The sequence below is a fragment of the Cyphomyrmex costatus genome, unplaced genomic scaffold, assembly GCF_001594065.2.
Source record: "Cyphomyrmex costatus isolate MS0001 unplaced genomic scaffold, Ccosl1.0 scaffold137, whole genome shotgun sequence".
Classification (NCBI taxonomy): domain Eukaryota; kingdom Metazoa; phylum Arthropoda; class Insecta; order Hymenoptera; family Formicidae; genus Cyphomyrmex; species Cyphomyrmex costatus.
Genome location: NW_017275358.1, coordinates 1216804 through 1233925, shown reverse-complemented (window position 1 = coordinate 1233925; position 17122 = coordinate 1216804). Strand labels below are relative to the sequence as shown.

At 30.9% G+C, this 17122-nt stretch overlaps 3 protein-coding genes across 3 annotated transcripts; 1 reads left to right on the top strand and 2 right to left on the bottom strand.

Annotated features, from left to right (window-relative positions):
- Positions 1 to 897: 897 nt before the first annotated feature.
- LOC108782894 (UDP-sugar transporter UST74c) lies at positions 898 to 3573 on the bottom strand. The gene is made up of 4 exons (XM_018551288.1): positions 2504 to 3573; positions 1722 to 2093; positions 1194 to 1417; positions 898 to 1110 (listed from the first exon to the last, which is right to left on the bottom strand). The coding sequence occupies exons 1-4, from the start codon at positions 3473 to 3475 to the stop codon at positions 960 to 962; spliced, it is 1719 nt and encodes a 572-aa protein (XP_018406790.1). The 5' UTR covers positions 3476 to 3573; the 3' UTR covers positions 898 to 959.
- A 2939-nt stretch (positions 3574 to 6512) lies between these two features.
- Positions 6513 to 9046, bottom strand: LOC108782898 (microsomal glutathione S-transferase 1). The gene is made up of 2 exons (XM_018551293.1): positions 8846 to 9046; positions 6513 to 6913 (listed from the first exon to the last, which is right to left on the bottom strand). The coding sequence occupies exons 1-2, from the start codon at positions 8957 to 8959 to the stop codon at positions 6584 to 6586; spliced, it is 444 nt and encodes a 147-aa protein (XP_018406795.1). The 5' UTR covers positions 8960 to 9046; the 3' UTR covers positions 6513 to 6583.
- LOC108782897 (ATP-dependent RNA helicase dbp2) lies at positions 9043 to 15904 on the top strand. The gene is made up of 7 exons (XM_018551292.1): positions 9043 to 9098; positions 10807 to 11061; positions 11134 to 11371; positions 12230 to 12510; positions 12621 to 13114; positions 14779 to 15018; positions 15228 to 15904. Exons 2-7 carry the CDS (start codon positions 10859 to 10861, stop codon positions 15560 to 15562), a joined length of 1791 nt encoding a protein of 596 aa, XP_018406794.1. The 5' UTR covers positions 9043 to 9098; positions 10807 to 10858; the 3' UTR covers positions 15563 to 15904.
- Positions 15905 to 17122: the final 1218 nt, after the last annotated feature.

The following is a 17122-nucleotide window of genomic DNA, read 5'->3' as shown; positions in this document are numbered from 1 at the left end:
ATGTAGCCGAAGTAAAATAATATAAGTAAAAAAATCGGCATAAGCGAGCGTAATACTCAATTACGTCGAAGAATGACAATCAGTTTTGCTCACCTATTTATATGTATCTACTTATTTTACGAAATAATATCACGATGTACTCGTATTAATCGATTCAGCTTATCTATCTTACGAAGAAGGCGAATCGTTGGATCTTTAATCAAATTTCGCAGTGGCGCAAGATTTTTAAATATAAATAATCTTCATATATATCTTTCTTATATATATGTATCTCTTAAGCTAAGTCATTTCCAATTTTATTAGGAAATACATAATTCGGGATGTATTTGGAACGAGGGTGCTCTCTTTAACGAATCGTGTTATTAATTCTTCCAATTTAAGAATAAGATTGTATTTTAACAACTTTTGTGTGCCAAATAGTGATAATTTAGAAAGGATATGTTTCAGAATGTAACTTTGTATGAATATTTTGTGTTCAAATGGTTATAGTTAGATCTCTAAAGCATACTTCCATTTTAAGGTACACCTCGTATATAATAACAATGTTACCTAAGAAAACGATAAAAAAAGAGCAAAAGAGCAAAAGAGAGAATCACAACTACGATTATTGGAAACAACAACGATGATAATAACGATTATGGTAAACGTACAATTTTAGATTATATATGTTTATAACAGATGTAACGTTTAATTAAATCAAATTTGTAATATCAATCCTATGTGTTGTTTTCAAACGCAGATCCGATCTAATCTTATTTATGTGTATGTATATTAGTAATTTCTTTAGATTTATTTAATATTGACAAAAACGTTTTAACGAGTTTAACTTCGGAGTAACCAAAACTTTATCTTGCACATAATAATTAATAACTAAATAACACAACACTCTCTCTCTAACAAATAATTATTTATAAATTGATTAACAATTATTATAATCTTGATTCTCACAAATTACAATTTCATATAAGACGTACAATATTCATTTCTCTATGAAAATCCTCGAGGGACTGTTCCCAGCGCTCCTCGAAATATATCCCTAGTAAGAATTTTGCGTTCAATCCGATATTTGTAGACCACAAGAGATAATGGTCTAAGTACAATTGTCTCTGTCTGAAATGTTACACGATGCAAAATAAGCATAATATACTAATGACAATTACAAGCTATTTTAGAAAGATAGTTCACAGGTTTACCTAGGACGTAGTCGACTAGCTCCAAATATTGCGCCAGTTATGCACATTGGTAAATGTGTCTGTAAAGCCTCTACCCACTTAATTGATACCTCTCCTAGCATCGTCGTTGGCATTAGAAGCATAGCATGAAGAATATCGTGCACTTCTCGGTATCGTTGCATCACATAGGCTAGCTCGATATCATCGACAAATTGTACTGCAGATCTATCGTCCGGTGATACATTCTGCAATTATATGGCTCACTCAGGAAAACATGGCATTACATTTTGCTTTGGCTGTTCTCCAGAAAAAAGTGTTATTAACAGTACTTACTAACAGTAGTCTAATTGAAAATTAATCTTCTTAATTCAATGGCAGTATTAATAAAATAACATTTTTACAATTAAAATTACAATAACAATTAAAATAAAAGTATGGCATATTTGTTTAATTAATACTGTCATTGAATTAATAAACTATTTTCAATTAGATTGTCATTGGCTGTTAATATATAATTTTTTCCTGTGCAGATGATAAGATTCATCTTACGTTGTCATCCAAGAAATCGCGATACGTCCTGCCCACAGTCCCAGGCGGCAGGTCTCTGAGGTAAGAAAGGTCGATGGTGGATGTATTAATGCGTGGCTTTTGTGTAAGTATACGTTGACCCTCGCTCATATTCTTCATCTGTTGATGACAATGCATGAGAGCGTTTTTACCGGAGGTTTCTCCGAAACACGCTATCATGTCACCTCGAGATGGATTCGTCAACGATATAGCTGCCGAGCCCATTGTAAGAAGCACACGCTGCAGGGGGGATAAGGATACATGGTGCTTGGCATAATCCTCCAGGAACGCCTCGCAGGCGGTCGCGAAACGGCCTGAAACCGAGTGAGGAAAGTAAGGTCTGAAACTGTGTTGTCAGTTAATAAATAAAATTTATTTCCATTATAAAGTATCCGTCAAGTATGTACAGATTAGTACATATAATTAGATTAATATCTAACTTTATGGCAACGTCGTACCCTAATTGATCTGCTTTTGTAATTAACATAATACTTATCTGGTAACATGACAATTTTACTTTGGTACATATTACAGATAGGTTGTCGATATCATTCTACGCTTCCTAACTTAAATAAGTTAAAAAGCACCTTTTGATATAAGGAACAGAAATATTTATAACAGCTATTTGTCATGTACACATCACCCTGTCATCATTCAGAAGAAAGGAACATAGATTTTAACTTGTTATTAAATTGTTCTTTGTACAGCGCTTTGTATTATACAGAGTCACGTTCTTATAGCATAAAAATTTACAATCATATGGCTTGTATCTTACTGGCCTGAGATTCAGTCAACAATGTATACTTTGGCTGCAGACTCTCTCTTTTACGAAACGTTACCCAAGTATATACTAAGCTACCTATCACACTTAAATTTAATCCTACAAAGTTCAACAACGAAAATATATAGTCTCCACCAATCACCATGCCGAGATACGTCACGCATATATTTTTCAGGCATCCGATTATAGTAGTCGTCAGCGCAGAATTATACAGTGTACAGAGGAGTGTACTGTACGATAGGATAAAACCCATTATGCACGACAATACAAACTGCAGAAGAAACAGTGGATTTGTCCAATTGGGAAACTTTAATGCCAGGTCTATATCGCCCATCCACCAGGCCATAAGGACCGTTGGTCCGAGCATAAACAAAGAATTATAATACATCAGTCCGTACTTTCCTAATTCCTTAGAATCTAGCTTCTTTTTCATATATACACCATTAGCGGCAGTAAAAAAATCGTTCAATAGGATAAAAACATAGCCTTCGAGATTGAAGGCAAGGTCGTTGAGTGCTGCTACCACTGCGCCTAGGATCATAGTGTAAACACTCAGTTGTATGGACAGGCGCGCCTTGATACCGAGGATGTAGTACTCAGCGATCATTGTCATGAGAATACTGAATCTCCTCAGGGCGGTGAACATCGGTAGGCTTAGCTGCTTGGTGCCACCCAGGCCGAATATCATGTTGCCAATGTATATCAGCGGCAACGGCCATATCTTGGCGAAGGTCGTCACCTCCAGATTAGGGAACTCAACATAGCGCAGCCTCTTGGCGAAGAATAGGACCAATATCGTCGCGAGCATCTGGCCGATCCCCAGCACTTGGAAGGACGGGAAGGCGTACGACGTGAGGATGGTTTTGTTGACGACCGTTATCATGAATGATGACAGGCCATAAAAGAACGCCGATGCCACCCGGACGAACATAGCGTTCTGCTCGTGTTCCGTCATCGTGGAAGGATAGAACGGAGCAGCCTGTCGGTCTCTCTGAACTCGTTTTTATTCGTTCATGTGTCTCGTTATCCAAAAACGCCGTTATTGCGATAAATAATAACACGAAATGAGAAACCTACGCTTAGATAACCTTATCATTCTTGTTCCGTTCATGACAGCAGCTCGGACATGTACTGGACCGGCTTTGGAGTGAAGGCCTCAGTGTAATCCCGCGTGAAACGTGTAATTGTCAAGTCTCAAGCGTGTGATGTGATCACAAAGGTATGCAATGAGAGTCCTTCGTCGAACCTCATTCTGCAGCAAAAAAAAAAACAAACCGTGACAGGTGTAGACATGGTGGACTCTAAAGGCGCGAATTCTTAAGCAAAGTTGAGATTTTCGTCAGTATTGTCAGCTGTAATCCAGCATAAAATAGATTCTTTTTTTTATATACGTATATAAGTATATTTTAAAATTAAACTCGCGATAATGTTCTGACCTCAAACATATTTTTTTAGCTTACTTTTTGTCTGTTTCTTTCTTGTAATTACATCTCTAAGAGTATGGATGTGTGAAGAATGAATCTTTCTTGATTGTATGAAAATTACCGATTAATTCTGTAAAATTATTATTCTATGAATCTTCATGAACTCGATCGTGTTTAAGTGCATTTAATGCGAATATGCAAGGAATGATTTTTGGGCACTATAAATTTTCTGTTTTTTTCTTTTGCAATTTCTACATTAAGTTCTAATTTAAATATGCTTTCTGTGAAATATTTTACCTTCGGTTGTATGTAAATTTTCCTTGTCACGATCGGTAAGTTTTTATAAGCGTGATTCGATGCGTGATCGTGCGACACAGGAATGCACGTCTGACATTCTTTGTTTATTCCATGTCATACAGGTTCGTCATTTTTCGCAACACAACGTCGTTACTTTCAGTTCTTATCTCACTACGTCTTGCATTGACGTCGCATATTGCATAACGATTCTATAATCACCAAGCGAGTAAGCTGGAGTAAGCGACAGCGGAATTCGCCGGCACGAATGCCGCCATTTTTTTCGCGATCGGTGATCATCGTGAGTCATCGTGGATCATCGTGAATCGTCGTGGATCATCGCGGAGTATGGATTTCGGCGGTCGGGGGAAGGGGAAGGAGCCTTCTCCTGATTCCCCCACGAGGACGGAAGGTCTGTGTATCCCTCCGCTGCCGGTTGCCATGACAATGACCGGAACGCGGAACTACTTTGCGGAAGTTCGCCCATTAATTCCGGATCGCCGGTGGCGGGCGACACGACTTCCTAGGTATCGCTTCTGAACTCGCGATAGAAATTTCTCGCACACGGTCGACCGAGTCCTGGAACGTGAGCTCGCCGGAGTTACCGCGAGAGCGGTTCCTCGAGAGTCCAGCCAAGCGGTTTGCGTCCCATTGACGTCTGTCGACGTTGCGAGCCGACGTCGATCGGATTCCTCCTGAAGCCGTCCGTGGAAAGGATATCTAGGATTTCCGATGTAAGTACGCGATGACAGCTTTGTACGACCTACTAATACGTCACGTCGAACGATGAGACGTCCTCTGGAACGTCCTGGATACCTGCGAGACTGTTTGCAGAGAAATAAACGCCCCGTATGCAATGGGTAGTTCCGTCCCGTTCGGCGACCGTCAATCGATAATGAGGCTGATATTGACCACTTGGAAATTGATTTTTCTCCCTTGTCTGTTCGTGACATGATCGAACAGGCCTGTGGTGAATTTTCATTGCGGCTGTCTGCTCGCGACACATTACGCTTTTATCTCTATTTCATCTGATTGTTAGTCGCGATTGAAGTCGGTTATACCGGTCATACTCTACAGACGTGACTGTTCTCTACATATATACACACATACATACACACATATATATATATATATATATATATAAAAGGATACGAAGAGTCAGTACTCAGACAACAAAAAGTTTAATATCAAGTTATAAGACAGATTTTACCTCTAAAAGATGACTTAATGATGTCTTCTGTCACAATTTTAGATATTTAATCAATACTGAATCGGTTTATATCTATTTTTACTCATTTGCGATAATGTTTATTGATTCTATTATATAATATATATATTTTCTGATTAAGTAAAATGTTTTTCGTAGTATAAATAAAATTATAAATAGAAATGTATAAGAGTTTTTAATTTAGATATTTTTTTACATTGCAAATTACAATAAATAACAGTCTATATCGAGCTAAATGGATTTAATATTGTTCTTAAATTTATAATATAAGTGAGAACATAAAAGTTAAAAAGTAAAGTGTCGTCCTTGAAAACAGACACTTTAGTTCTTCACTTTTATATGTTCTCATTTATATTATAAATTTAAGAACAATATTAAATCCATTTAGCTCGATATAGACCGTTATTTATTGTAATTTGTACTGCAAAAAACGAGCAAAATTTATTAATTTTAACGCTGGTCTAAAATGCGTTTTTATTTGTTGCCCAGCCAACAAATCCATCACTGAATTTTTGAATTATTTAGCAAACAGACACGGTCTATTTTCAAGGACGACACTTTAGTTTTTCACTTTTATATGTTCTCATTTATATTATACATTTAAGAACAATATTAAATCCATTTAGTTTGTTATAGACCGTTATTTATTATAATTTGCACTGCAAAAAGCAAGCGAAAAATTTATTAAGTTTTTTTACATTAACACTGGATCAGTCTATACCTATTTACTTTTTACCTTCTCTTATATGACAACAATATTTTTTATTTTATCATACAACATATAATATGTAGATATATATTATACCTTTAAAATCTGTAAAATATTCTTTATACTTGAAATTACAAAGAGAAATGTATAAGAGAGTCTTTATAATTTAGATATTCAACATTAGATCAGTTTATTTTACTTTACATTTCTTTGTATACATATAACCTATATATATATTTTATTTTATATACAATATATTATCAGAAATTCAGTAAAATATAATCTGTAGATGTATAATAAAAAATTTGTTTTATTACCAAAAGAATATCATTATTGTACAACTTGTATAATTATTGCGTTTATCTTACGTACGTTCAGATTTGATTGCTTCAAAGATTTATGTAAAAATTAGGAATAGTACAATAATGTCTTAACTGCTTCGTAGCCCATAATTCCATATGCCACGAAGAAAGATATCGCTCTCGTAGGTTGTTGTTGAAAAAATACATATGATACAGTGTGAATTACACGAGAAAGTACAAAAGTTCGAATAAAAGTTTTGGCCAACCATGGCGAAGGTCCTGTTCCTAGCCAGAGGTACGTGACAATGAACCAAGGGAGAATGTTCTCCAAATCGTTTAAGTGTGCCCTACGTACACGCTCCACGTCTGAATCATTGTAAACCACCTTGCCTTTGCTAATGTTTGAAAACGCAATATCTTCTTGATTTGCAAATACCTACAACAGTTGATCATAATTAATTTCATTTTAGCTGATGAACATACAAGCAGTGATATAAACAGGTCACGATTATGATGTAAACACTTAAACAGTCACGATCGCTGCGTTCCCAATTCACTTTCACTGTTGACAATCTATAGCTTACATTACATATATTATAGATTTTTAGTACTGGCAGTAAATATTGAAATACAACCGATAAGATCTGACTGCTTGTTTATTTGGTTAAGAAAGAAAATATATACAAAGTATTTCTTTTAACCCGAACATTTAGAATAAGAATAGTCTTTTTTTGCTTTTATAATAATACAACAAAATATATATAAGAAAAAAAAGTTTGTTTAAAATATTATATTATAATAAATATGTATTATAATATAATCAAATATTATATTATAATAAATATGTATTATAATATAATCAAATATTATATTATAATAAGTAAGACAATTTTTCCAAAATCACATTTTTTGAAATTTTGAGATAATCAATTTTTTTAATGAAATAATTTAAATAAATTCGATAATTTTCTTCTAATTATTCTGCATAAAAAATGATTAGTTATCAAAAAATTAATAATTTACAAGATACTTTATATTTTGTTCTGGTATAATTTGACATGAAATATTTTATAAATTATTCATTTTGATAATTGTATCTTATTGTATTATCTGTACCTTAATACTTATATACGTAGAATAATGAGAGGAATCTCAGTTGGTATAAAGAAAACATATTAATGTAGTTGCTTTAAAAAAATATACAAATTGCAATATGCAGTTACATATTTCTTTTGAAAAACAATTATGTATTTTCTTTACATACTAATTGATTCTGAATATAAAAGTTGATATAGTTATATACATAATATGTGCATATAAAAATGAATAATTTCACGATAAGTTTCATCAAAATGTGCCAGAATAAAATATAAAATTTCATAAATTATTGATTTTTTAAATAATTTTATTTTTATATTCACTTTTAATATACAAAATAACTAGAAGACTCATATAATGCTAAAAATCATATAATTTCATTAAAAAATTGCTATTTTTATTTAAAAGATAATTTTGAAATCTCAAAAAATATTACTTTGAGATAAAATTTTTTTATAATTTTAAAATTAATAATTTTTTTATATGTACTTAATCGTGTCATTAAAAGTAATAAAGATGTTTTAAATATTCGAATCAAAGGAAACATATTGTATATAGAAATAAAAAAATGTAGTAATTTTTAAAAATAATGAAAAAGAAAAAAGGCTCCGAGTCAAAAATTCGTTAAAATATACAATTGTTAGTAAATAAAAATTGTCATTTGGTTAAAATTACATAGTTTAATTAGACAACAGACGTTTCGACCTCTATTAGGTCATTATCAATGCTACAAAAAAAAAAATAATCGCAAGTTGTTAAAACAAAACACAATAATGTACAGAATTATAAAATTAAAAATATAAAAATTATATATAAAATAATAAGTATATACTCTCACTCGCATGGTTGACATTATATTAATTTCGGTACAATAGCTAGTAGAGTCTATAAACCTTTGTGAATCGTTTAGTTATAGTGTATAATTAGTTTCTTATAATATTGTATCAAAGTACAGTTTATAAAATGGTCCATTGTTAGACAATGCAATGAGAGCCAAATTTTAGTTGTTACTCTTAGAAGTTTAAAAATGATATGGTAGTAACTTTTGTTTAGAAATCCAAATATATCTGAATTACTTCCTATTTTCAGTTTAATACCAGTGACAATCAGCTTCAAGATAACCAAAATTTTATGTTTGTTGTTATTTAATTATTTCTTATATGAAGAAAATATATATATAGCATGAATACATAATATAGTACATAATATAATACATAATATAATACATAATATAGTTATCTTATCTTGTATTGACTATTTTGTTACTCACGTTTTTTCTAAATCGCTGTCGTGCAGTTAACGGCACCATTGCCAGCAGTTTCAAAACCAAGATACTGCTCCAAAAGCCGAATACTTTGAGTATTTCTGGATCTATTGCAGGCATCTTTCTGGTCTTCGGATTTGTCTTCTCGAGTATACAATGATGACTCTGCTTGTTTTATACTGTACGCAGTTAGTATCAGTAGAGTGACTTGACTGTTCGACAATAACCGACACGGTTCCCTACTTCACCTAACATACACGTACATACACTCGAGAAACAGATATCTTTCACTATACTTATATACATGTATTGTAATATGTGTGTAATGTGTTTATTAAAAGTGATTATAGTTGTTAATCTTCTAACATGAATCAGCAAATTTCAAGACAAAGTGTGAGAAAAAATAAAATTATTTCTCTTTTGAATATTTAATGAGATAAAATTTCCCCTAAATTTCCGTACCTAATATTTTTCGATGTTACGAAAAATAAAATAATTATTTTGTTTTTGGTATGCTTGTGTGAAACGTAGGACTGCATTCTCTCAAATATATTGGTTCTGTTATTAAATTGATTTTAAAATAATTTAAATAACTAATAACTTTATTTAATCTCACAATTCTCAAGTATTCATATCGTGAAATTTGCATCTTGTAGATTTAATAATTAAAATGAAGTTTCTAGAAATAGTAAATAATTTATGTCTGTAGCTGTTACAATCGTTTTATTACATTCGAAATAAACACATTTTCAGGTTTCGTGGGATAGAAAGAAAAGAATCGTAAATAAAAGATTTACAAGTGCATATCAATATAGTAAAAATGATTAAATTGATAGAAATTAACATTTATATTATAATTTTGAATTCTCAATTTTTGAAATCGCGAACAGAAAACCGTTTATATTTCTTTTTCAAATAACATATTGTTTGATAAATATTTAAAGATTAAAGGTTCTGAACTTTAACTTAACCTAACCTAACATAATCTCACATATCCTCGTGGTTTCATGCTCGTCGGCTTTTTTTTTGTCAGGAGTTAGACTGGCGACTACCGCGCAACATCTGATAACGAATTGCCTGTGATTGGCGTATACTTTGGGTTGACGAATCTATTGGTCCCTTTTAAATGAATACCTTAGATTAGTTTATATTAAAACGAGAAATTATTCTATTATATCTTCTATATATACATTTTTTATTAACTCTATATATAAATTATTTAATTATTTACTTTGTGCTCAGATATTTTTATCGATTAAAAGTTTATTTTATATATAGAATAAGGCAATTAAAATATAATATTAGAGAAGCTATATAATTAAACTCAGGGAATGGAAGAGTTACTTTTACAGTTACTTTTTATAACAATGTGGTAACAATGTTGCAATTTTTTATAACTATAATGATTACTAACTAAACGCTTAAGAGGTTAAAACTAATGACATATTATTTTTCTTAAAGACAGTTATGTTTTTACACTAATTAAGTCATTTCATTATTCTGTGCATAAAGGTATCAAAGTATTATTAAATAACAGTTTATATAAGATATTTTATATTTTACCAAAATATGCCAGAAAATAAAGTATAATTTTTTTATATTTCTTAATACTTTTGTATACAGAATAGTTAGGAGAATTTTATATTATGTAAAAAAATATATCATTCCATTAAAAAAATTAAGGCAACTTGCATATGATCTTGACAAATTGATTAAATATTGATTTTATTATTATTATTATTTGTTTCTCTTGAAATCATACAACTTTTATCTAAACATATTTTTTATTTGAAGCATACTTTCAGAGATAACAACTTATAATACTTTAAACCCACCTTGTATATATTAAAAGCAAGCTGAGCTAAACTTAGAATTTTTGTTAGGAAAGCCTATTTATATTAAATAAAAATATTATACATTTTTGTTTGTAAAATGTATAATTTTATAAATCATACCTAAATTTCTAGGTATACTCGTGACCGAGATCAGAATAGGGGCTGTCGTGGTGGTACTACCAAGATGGGAAGTACTGGTAGAGGCGGCAATGATAATGGACGTGGTGTTAGCAGGTTCAGCACACCCAGAGGAAACGCTAATAATTTGCGAGGGGGATTAAAAGGAAAACTACCTGGTGGCGGTCTGAGGAAAGTAAACTGGGAGCTTTGTACTTTGGAACCATTACGCAAAGATTTTTATGTAGAGCATTCCGCAGTCAGGAACAGGTATTAGTACTGTTAGTAATATTAAATTGAGATAAACAATGAAATGTGTTTACGAATGTAATTCTGAATTAGATCTGATGAAGAAGTATATCATTTTCGAGAGAATGCAGAAATAACTGTGAAGGGTGACAATGTTCCTAATCCTATACAATATTTTGAGGAAGGAAACTTTCCACCTTATGTAATGGAGGGTATTCGTAGAGAAGGATATTTGCAGCCTACTCCAATTCAAGCTCAAGGATGGCCTATTGCACTTAGTGGCAGAGATCTTGTTGCAATCGCTCAAACTGGTTCTGGGAAGACACTTGGAGTAAGCAGAATCAGAAGTATATTTAATATAATAATAAATAGATATATAATAAATAAATATGATAAATAAGAAGCTTCTATCAATTTCAATAAACGAACTCTCAAAGGTGTAAACAATAGACTTTTATTATTCGTTTTAATCTTACAAACAAATGTTGTCCGTGAGATTAAAAAGAATAATAAAAGTCTATTGTTTACACCTTTAAAAGCTCGTTTATTGAAATTGACCTGGTAAAAGCTCCTTATTTATTTTTGAATTTTGTACGAGCGAGTTGTCTGATTTTTCATTGTAATTATAAATATATAATAATAACAAATAGATACATAATAGTAAATACATATAATTATATGTTTTATATTCGTTTTCTATTCTCACTTGTTTAGACAATAATTAGTTATTTTAATAACTTTACATACATACTCTTTAAAATAACTAAATAATATACGGCTCTAATGAATACAATTCAAATTATATACAATACAAGAATTCTTAGAGCTCGGTTAGTCTTTTTGCGCTAATATTTATAATCTTATATGTCCATAAAAACGTTCGTATGTTTCGACCTTCAATATATGCATAATATTCATTGTACTTACTAACTTATCTCTTCTGTAAATCTTTATTTGCTTGATACATATACATGTGCTTGCATTGACTGTCTCGATTTTTCATTGTCATACATCGCATTCATCAACATCTTTAGAAGAATCTTAAGGAATTTTAAGGAATCATACTTTATATAATTTAAATAAAATAATGTTGATTAAAATAATGTACTGGATGTACAAGTAGATATACAACATTTTAAAGATGTATTTATATATGTTTGTATTAAATTATTTTATTTTTATTTTTCAGTATATTTTACCTGCAATTGTGCATATTATACATCAACCACGCATAAGCACTGGTGATGGACCAATTGTCTTGATCTTAGCTCCAACCAGAGAATTAGCTCAACAAATTCAAGAAGTGGCTAATAGCTTTGGAGAAACTGCGGCTGTAAGAAATACATGTATTTTTGGTGGGGCTCCAAAAGGACCACAGGCACACGATTTGGAGAGAGGCATTGAAATATGCATTGCTACGCCAGGTAGACTAATAGATTTCTTAGAAAAAGGAACTACAAACTTATGTAGGTATGTATACCTATAAAAATTCAGTGATAAATCCAAATTGTATATTGGAGATTAATAATATAAATTTACACAATCTAAATATCTAATATTCTTTTATTTGTTAATTTTAGGTGTACGTATCTAGTTCTCGATGAAGCTGATCGCATGCTAGATATGGGATTTGAACCTCAGATACGAAAAATAATTGAGCAGATACGCCCTGATAGGCAAGTGCTAATGTGGTCAGCGACGTGGCCTAAGGAAGTTCGCGCGCTTGCAGAGGACTTCTTGACGGATTATGTTCATCTCAATATCGGTTCTTTAACCCTGTCGGCTAATCATAACATTACTCAAATCATTGATGTTTGTCAAGAGTATGAGAAAGACTCGAAGCTATATAGATTACTTCAAGAGATTGATACTGAAAAAGAGAATAAGACCATCATATTTGTGGAAACTAAACGTAAAGTGGACGATCTCACGAGAAATATTAGACGCGAGGGTTGGCAAGCTGTGAGTATTCACGGTGACAAAAACCAGCAGGAAAGAGATCATGTGTTACAAGAATTCCGCAGTGGAAGAGCGCCGATTTTAGTCGCAACTGATGTAGCTGCTAGAGGCTTGGGTATGTAAAATTTTATTCAGTTGTTTTAGTGTAGGCGAGACACTAAGAAAGTCACGGTTAAACTGGGTATTGGCAACACTTATTGGATTAGCCGGATGATGCGTTGTTAGAGTGAGGCCAGCCGACAGCTGTGTATGTAGCAGTGTGTGATGCATTAGAACTTTTTTATCATATTCGTTTCGATTGTATTGTAGAGCCATGTAAAGTTCACATTGTTCTGATTTATGCTTTTTTACATTTTTCATTCTGCGATTACATGTGTGTTGAATTTTTTTAAACAAGTTCGTTGATTTATTCTCTCTCTCTCTCTCTTATTATTTAGTCTTTTGTATAAATCCATTTTAATTTTTTATTGTTCTAACCCTATTAATCCTTGTCGTATATGAATAAATCTTTTTTCTCATGTAAAAGTCATAGAAACAGTTTTGCTACATACTTCAATGTTTAATTTATAACTGTATTAATTATATTGGTATATGACTTCATTTCAATATTGAAATGAAGAGTTACTAATTTTGATGATGATATACATGTAAGATCAAGGTTCTGAAAATGCACACAAGCTACCACTAAGTCTGTCTGCTTTTCTTTTTCAGAGGCACAGAGTACCCTAACTCAACGCGGTGTACTGCCAGTATTGGGCAGACACAGTGACTATTTTATTTTTCTTTGTTTATATATTATAACAATTTCTAAATGGAAAGCTAGATTTATATGCGATTTAACTTCTGTCTTAATTTTCTCATTATGGAATAGCAAAGTAGACTATAACAACTATTAATGCACTAATCAATAATCAATTCAATAACATGATAATCACAATACATGTGTATTCAAATATTATTTGTAGTAATTAAAAATGAAATAGATTTCTTTTAAGCAAAGCTTCAAATATGTGAATAATTATATAATTAATAATTATAAACATATAAATTTGTAATTATAATATGAGAACTAAAAAGTGCAATTATTAAATTTGTTGTCCAGTGCCTCTAACTTTAACTTTAAGAAATAACCATACACAGTGCCTATCAAAACTAATGCACTCAGGCTTAAACCCTAAATTGCTGCCTCTATCCCAAACCAGACACAACCGCTGTGTCTGTCTAATCTCTAGGCCGCCAGTATATTACCATAAAAAAAAAATCAGAATTGCCCCACTTTAAAAGCAAACGGGGTCGTTCTTGCTGATTCCACATCGGAATTTTCAAACAAAAGGTGGGTGTTTAAATTTATTTTATGGACTAAATTTATCTGAAAATTAATGTCAATAATTTTTTGCCAAAATTACCATTATATTCAATATACAATTAAGTTATTTAAAATTTACCTATTATTAGAAATATATATTTCTTTTATTCTTTTAAACAATTTTATCAGTATCTGACAATACCTATATGCATGAATACAACCATTAATATATCAAGTACAGTATGTTTAATTAAATGAGGAATATTAATTTAGTTTTCAAATTCAGAAAAAATTATAAAATAACTTTTATATATATATACTATATATATATATTATAATAATTTTATAATTTTATATATATGTATATAAATTATAGATTTTTTTTTAAATATTACATGTTTCATTAAGATATTTTGTTTTATATAATCAATATAATATTATTAATAACATTTTTTGTGACTACTACTTCACAGATGTGGATGATGTGAAATATGTGATAAATTTCGATTATCCATCTTCGTCGGAGGATTATATACACAGAATTGGTCGAACTGGACGTAGGCGACAGACCGGAACAGCGTATGCGTTTTTCACAAGTCACAATATGAAACACGCCGGAGACTTAATAGAAGTTTTACGAGAGGCGGGACAGAATGTCAATCCGCGTCTCAGTGAGATGGCAGAGATGGCCAAGGCAGGGAATTTTAGCAGAAGTATGTTTTTGCATACAATCAAATGTCTATATTATCCAAATTTATCTACATTTCATTTCTAATAGTTCTTACACAAAGTAAACTTTTTTCATCATAATAATACATAACGAATGGGGAAGAAAAAGTTCACTTTATAAGCATTGGATTGTAATGATTATAATCGCTAGATGTTAGATCGATTATTTCATACATTTCATATCTATGATAAGGTATAAAACGTTTCGGCGGTTCTTCTGGCGTTAATGGCATTGAAAGGAGTAATAACCGAAGAAGTAATAATGATAGAGGAAGAGGTGGCAGTTCAGCAAGAGGAAGAGGCCTTGCTCGAAGCGGGACTTCTTATCAGCCTTCTTCAAACGTTTATTCGGGACCGGATTATAGTAATTATAGTAATTATAATATGAAACAGAATACTTCTTTAACCCAGAATACGGCATATGGATATAGCACACAGAGAAGCTACGGACAAGGAAGTATGCCTCAAAATTACGGAGGTGGCGATAATTATGGAAGTGGTTATCCATATAGAAGCACAACTTATTAATTCTGTTTTTAATGGACGATTGATAGCACGTATTAATTATTTTTAATAGATGATTGATAGCACTTAATAATTCGATGATATAAAATGTGTCATGTTTAGTTAGTTATAGTGAGTTATAGTGAGATTCGACAGGATGCAGATAAGAGCCTATTAAAGTTATAATAGATGAAAAAAAAGTATGATGCAGCATGTTATAAAAATATCGATATGATAGTATACATTACATTCTATATCATACATCAAGTGACTAATGATAACGATTAATTGACTTTGCAACTCAACAATTGTAAATTTATTGAATGTAATGTCCATCCGTTTGCATATATGTCGAATTTGCACGGAGTGAAACCAAAGAAACTTCGGTACCATTGTAATGCAATTGTAACTTTTAGTTTGCAAGTTATTGTTATTTAAAATATATTAATGAATATTTAACAAGAGCAGAAGAATATAAATTTCTATATTGGAGTGTAATCACTTAAAAGCTCAAGTTTTGCTCGAAGCAAAACTATTAATTTTTTTCTTTAAGCAATTTTAAGCTTTATTTTATAATAATTAAGTGTTATTTGTAAGTTTACAAAATGTTACAGAATTTTTTCAGTAAGCAGTATATATGCTGATTATACGTCAACCTCGTTACAGTGTTTATAATGTATCATATTTTATTAATATTAGGATAAATAACTTTTTTGTTATACATAGTACAGAGAGGGAAAAGTTTGAAGAAATTACGTGAGTTGGAGGTATTTGCATCACATTCGTATGAAATATTTAGACTAAATATGTTTATATAATAACTTCTGTTTAATTAATTTTATTATAGTATCTCATATATTTTTAAGATAAAGATCATTAAAAATTATTAGTTATTTTATTTTTATGTCTTAGTAATGTTAACATATTATCATTTTATTTTATTTGAATTTCTAAACGAAATATTTTAAATTATAATAGTAAATAACAGAGTTTTTAATTGTATCTTCCGATAAATTGCAGGAAACTATGGGAATGTGATAAAAATTTGTCAACGAATTTGTGGGAAGAAAGTGCAATTGATAGATTATATACATATAGTGTATTATTCATTTTTTAATGAGACTGCAAGAATTCTCAAATGTGTGATCTTGTAACGAATTTGATTGGATGTATAAGTAGATATTAGTTAAAACCTGTTTAAATAGAATGACAAGGATTATACAAATAATCCCTGTCATTTTAATTTTATAATTGATTGCAACTAATCAATGTCACATTAGCATTACATTATATAAATTTTTTGACATGATAAATTATTTGATAAAATATATGCTTTTATTAATAAAGTGTTTATGTTTTTGGTACATATATAATCTGGAGACAGCAGTGTCTCGTTATACAATAATTTACACTAGTGTTTATTGATAGATACAATCAAATTCGTTATTAGATAATCAACTGAGTAGAGTTACTCAATTATGTTTAATTATTTGTGATGTTAAAGATATTGAAGATTGATTAACAACTATGTGTTTTATTTAATAATATCTGTGATTCTTTAACGAATGCTGTGGAATCTCATAG

Bases quoted from the DNA above. Each gene is read 5' to 3' on its own strand.
- LOC108782894 (XM_018551288.1), bottom strand. From the start codon at position 3,475: ATGACGGAACACGAGCAGAACGCTATGTTCGTCCGGGTGGCATCGGCG. The intron at 1,418-1,721 runs GTAAGATGAATC...ATATAATTGCAG, and splicing joins GCGATTTCTTGGATGACAAC to AATGTATCACCGGACGATAG. The intron at 1,111-1,193 runs GTAAACCTGTGA...GTAACATTTCAG, and splicing joins GCTAGTCGACTACGTCCTAG to ACAGAGACAATTGTACTTAG.
- LOC108782898 (XM_018551293.1), bottom strand. From the start codon at position 8,959: ATGCCTGCAATAGATCCAGAAATACTCAAAGTATTCGGCTTTTGGAGC. The intron at 6,914-8,845 runs GTGAGTAACAAA...CAACTGTTGTAG, and splicing joins GACAGCGATTTAGAAAAAAC to GTATTTGCAAATCAAGAAGA.
- LOC108782897 (XM_018551292.1), top strand. From the start codon at position 10,859: ATGGGAAGTACTGGTAGAGGCGGCAATGATAATGGACGTGGTGTTAGC. The intron at 12,511-12,620 runs GTATGTATACCT...TGTTAATTTTAG, and splicing joins GGAACTACAAACTTATGTAG to GTGTACGTATCTAGTTCTCG. The intron at 13,115-14,778 runs GTATGTAAAATT...ACTACTTCACAG, and splicing joins TGTAGCTGCTAGAGGCTTGG to ATGTGGATGATGTGAAATAT.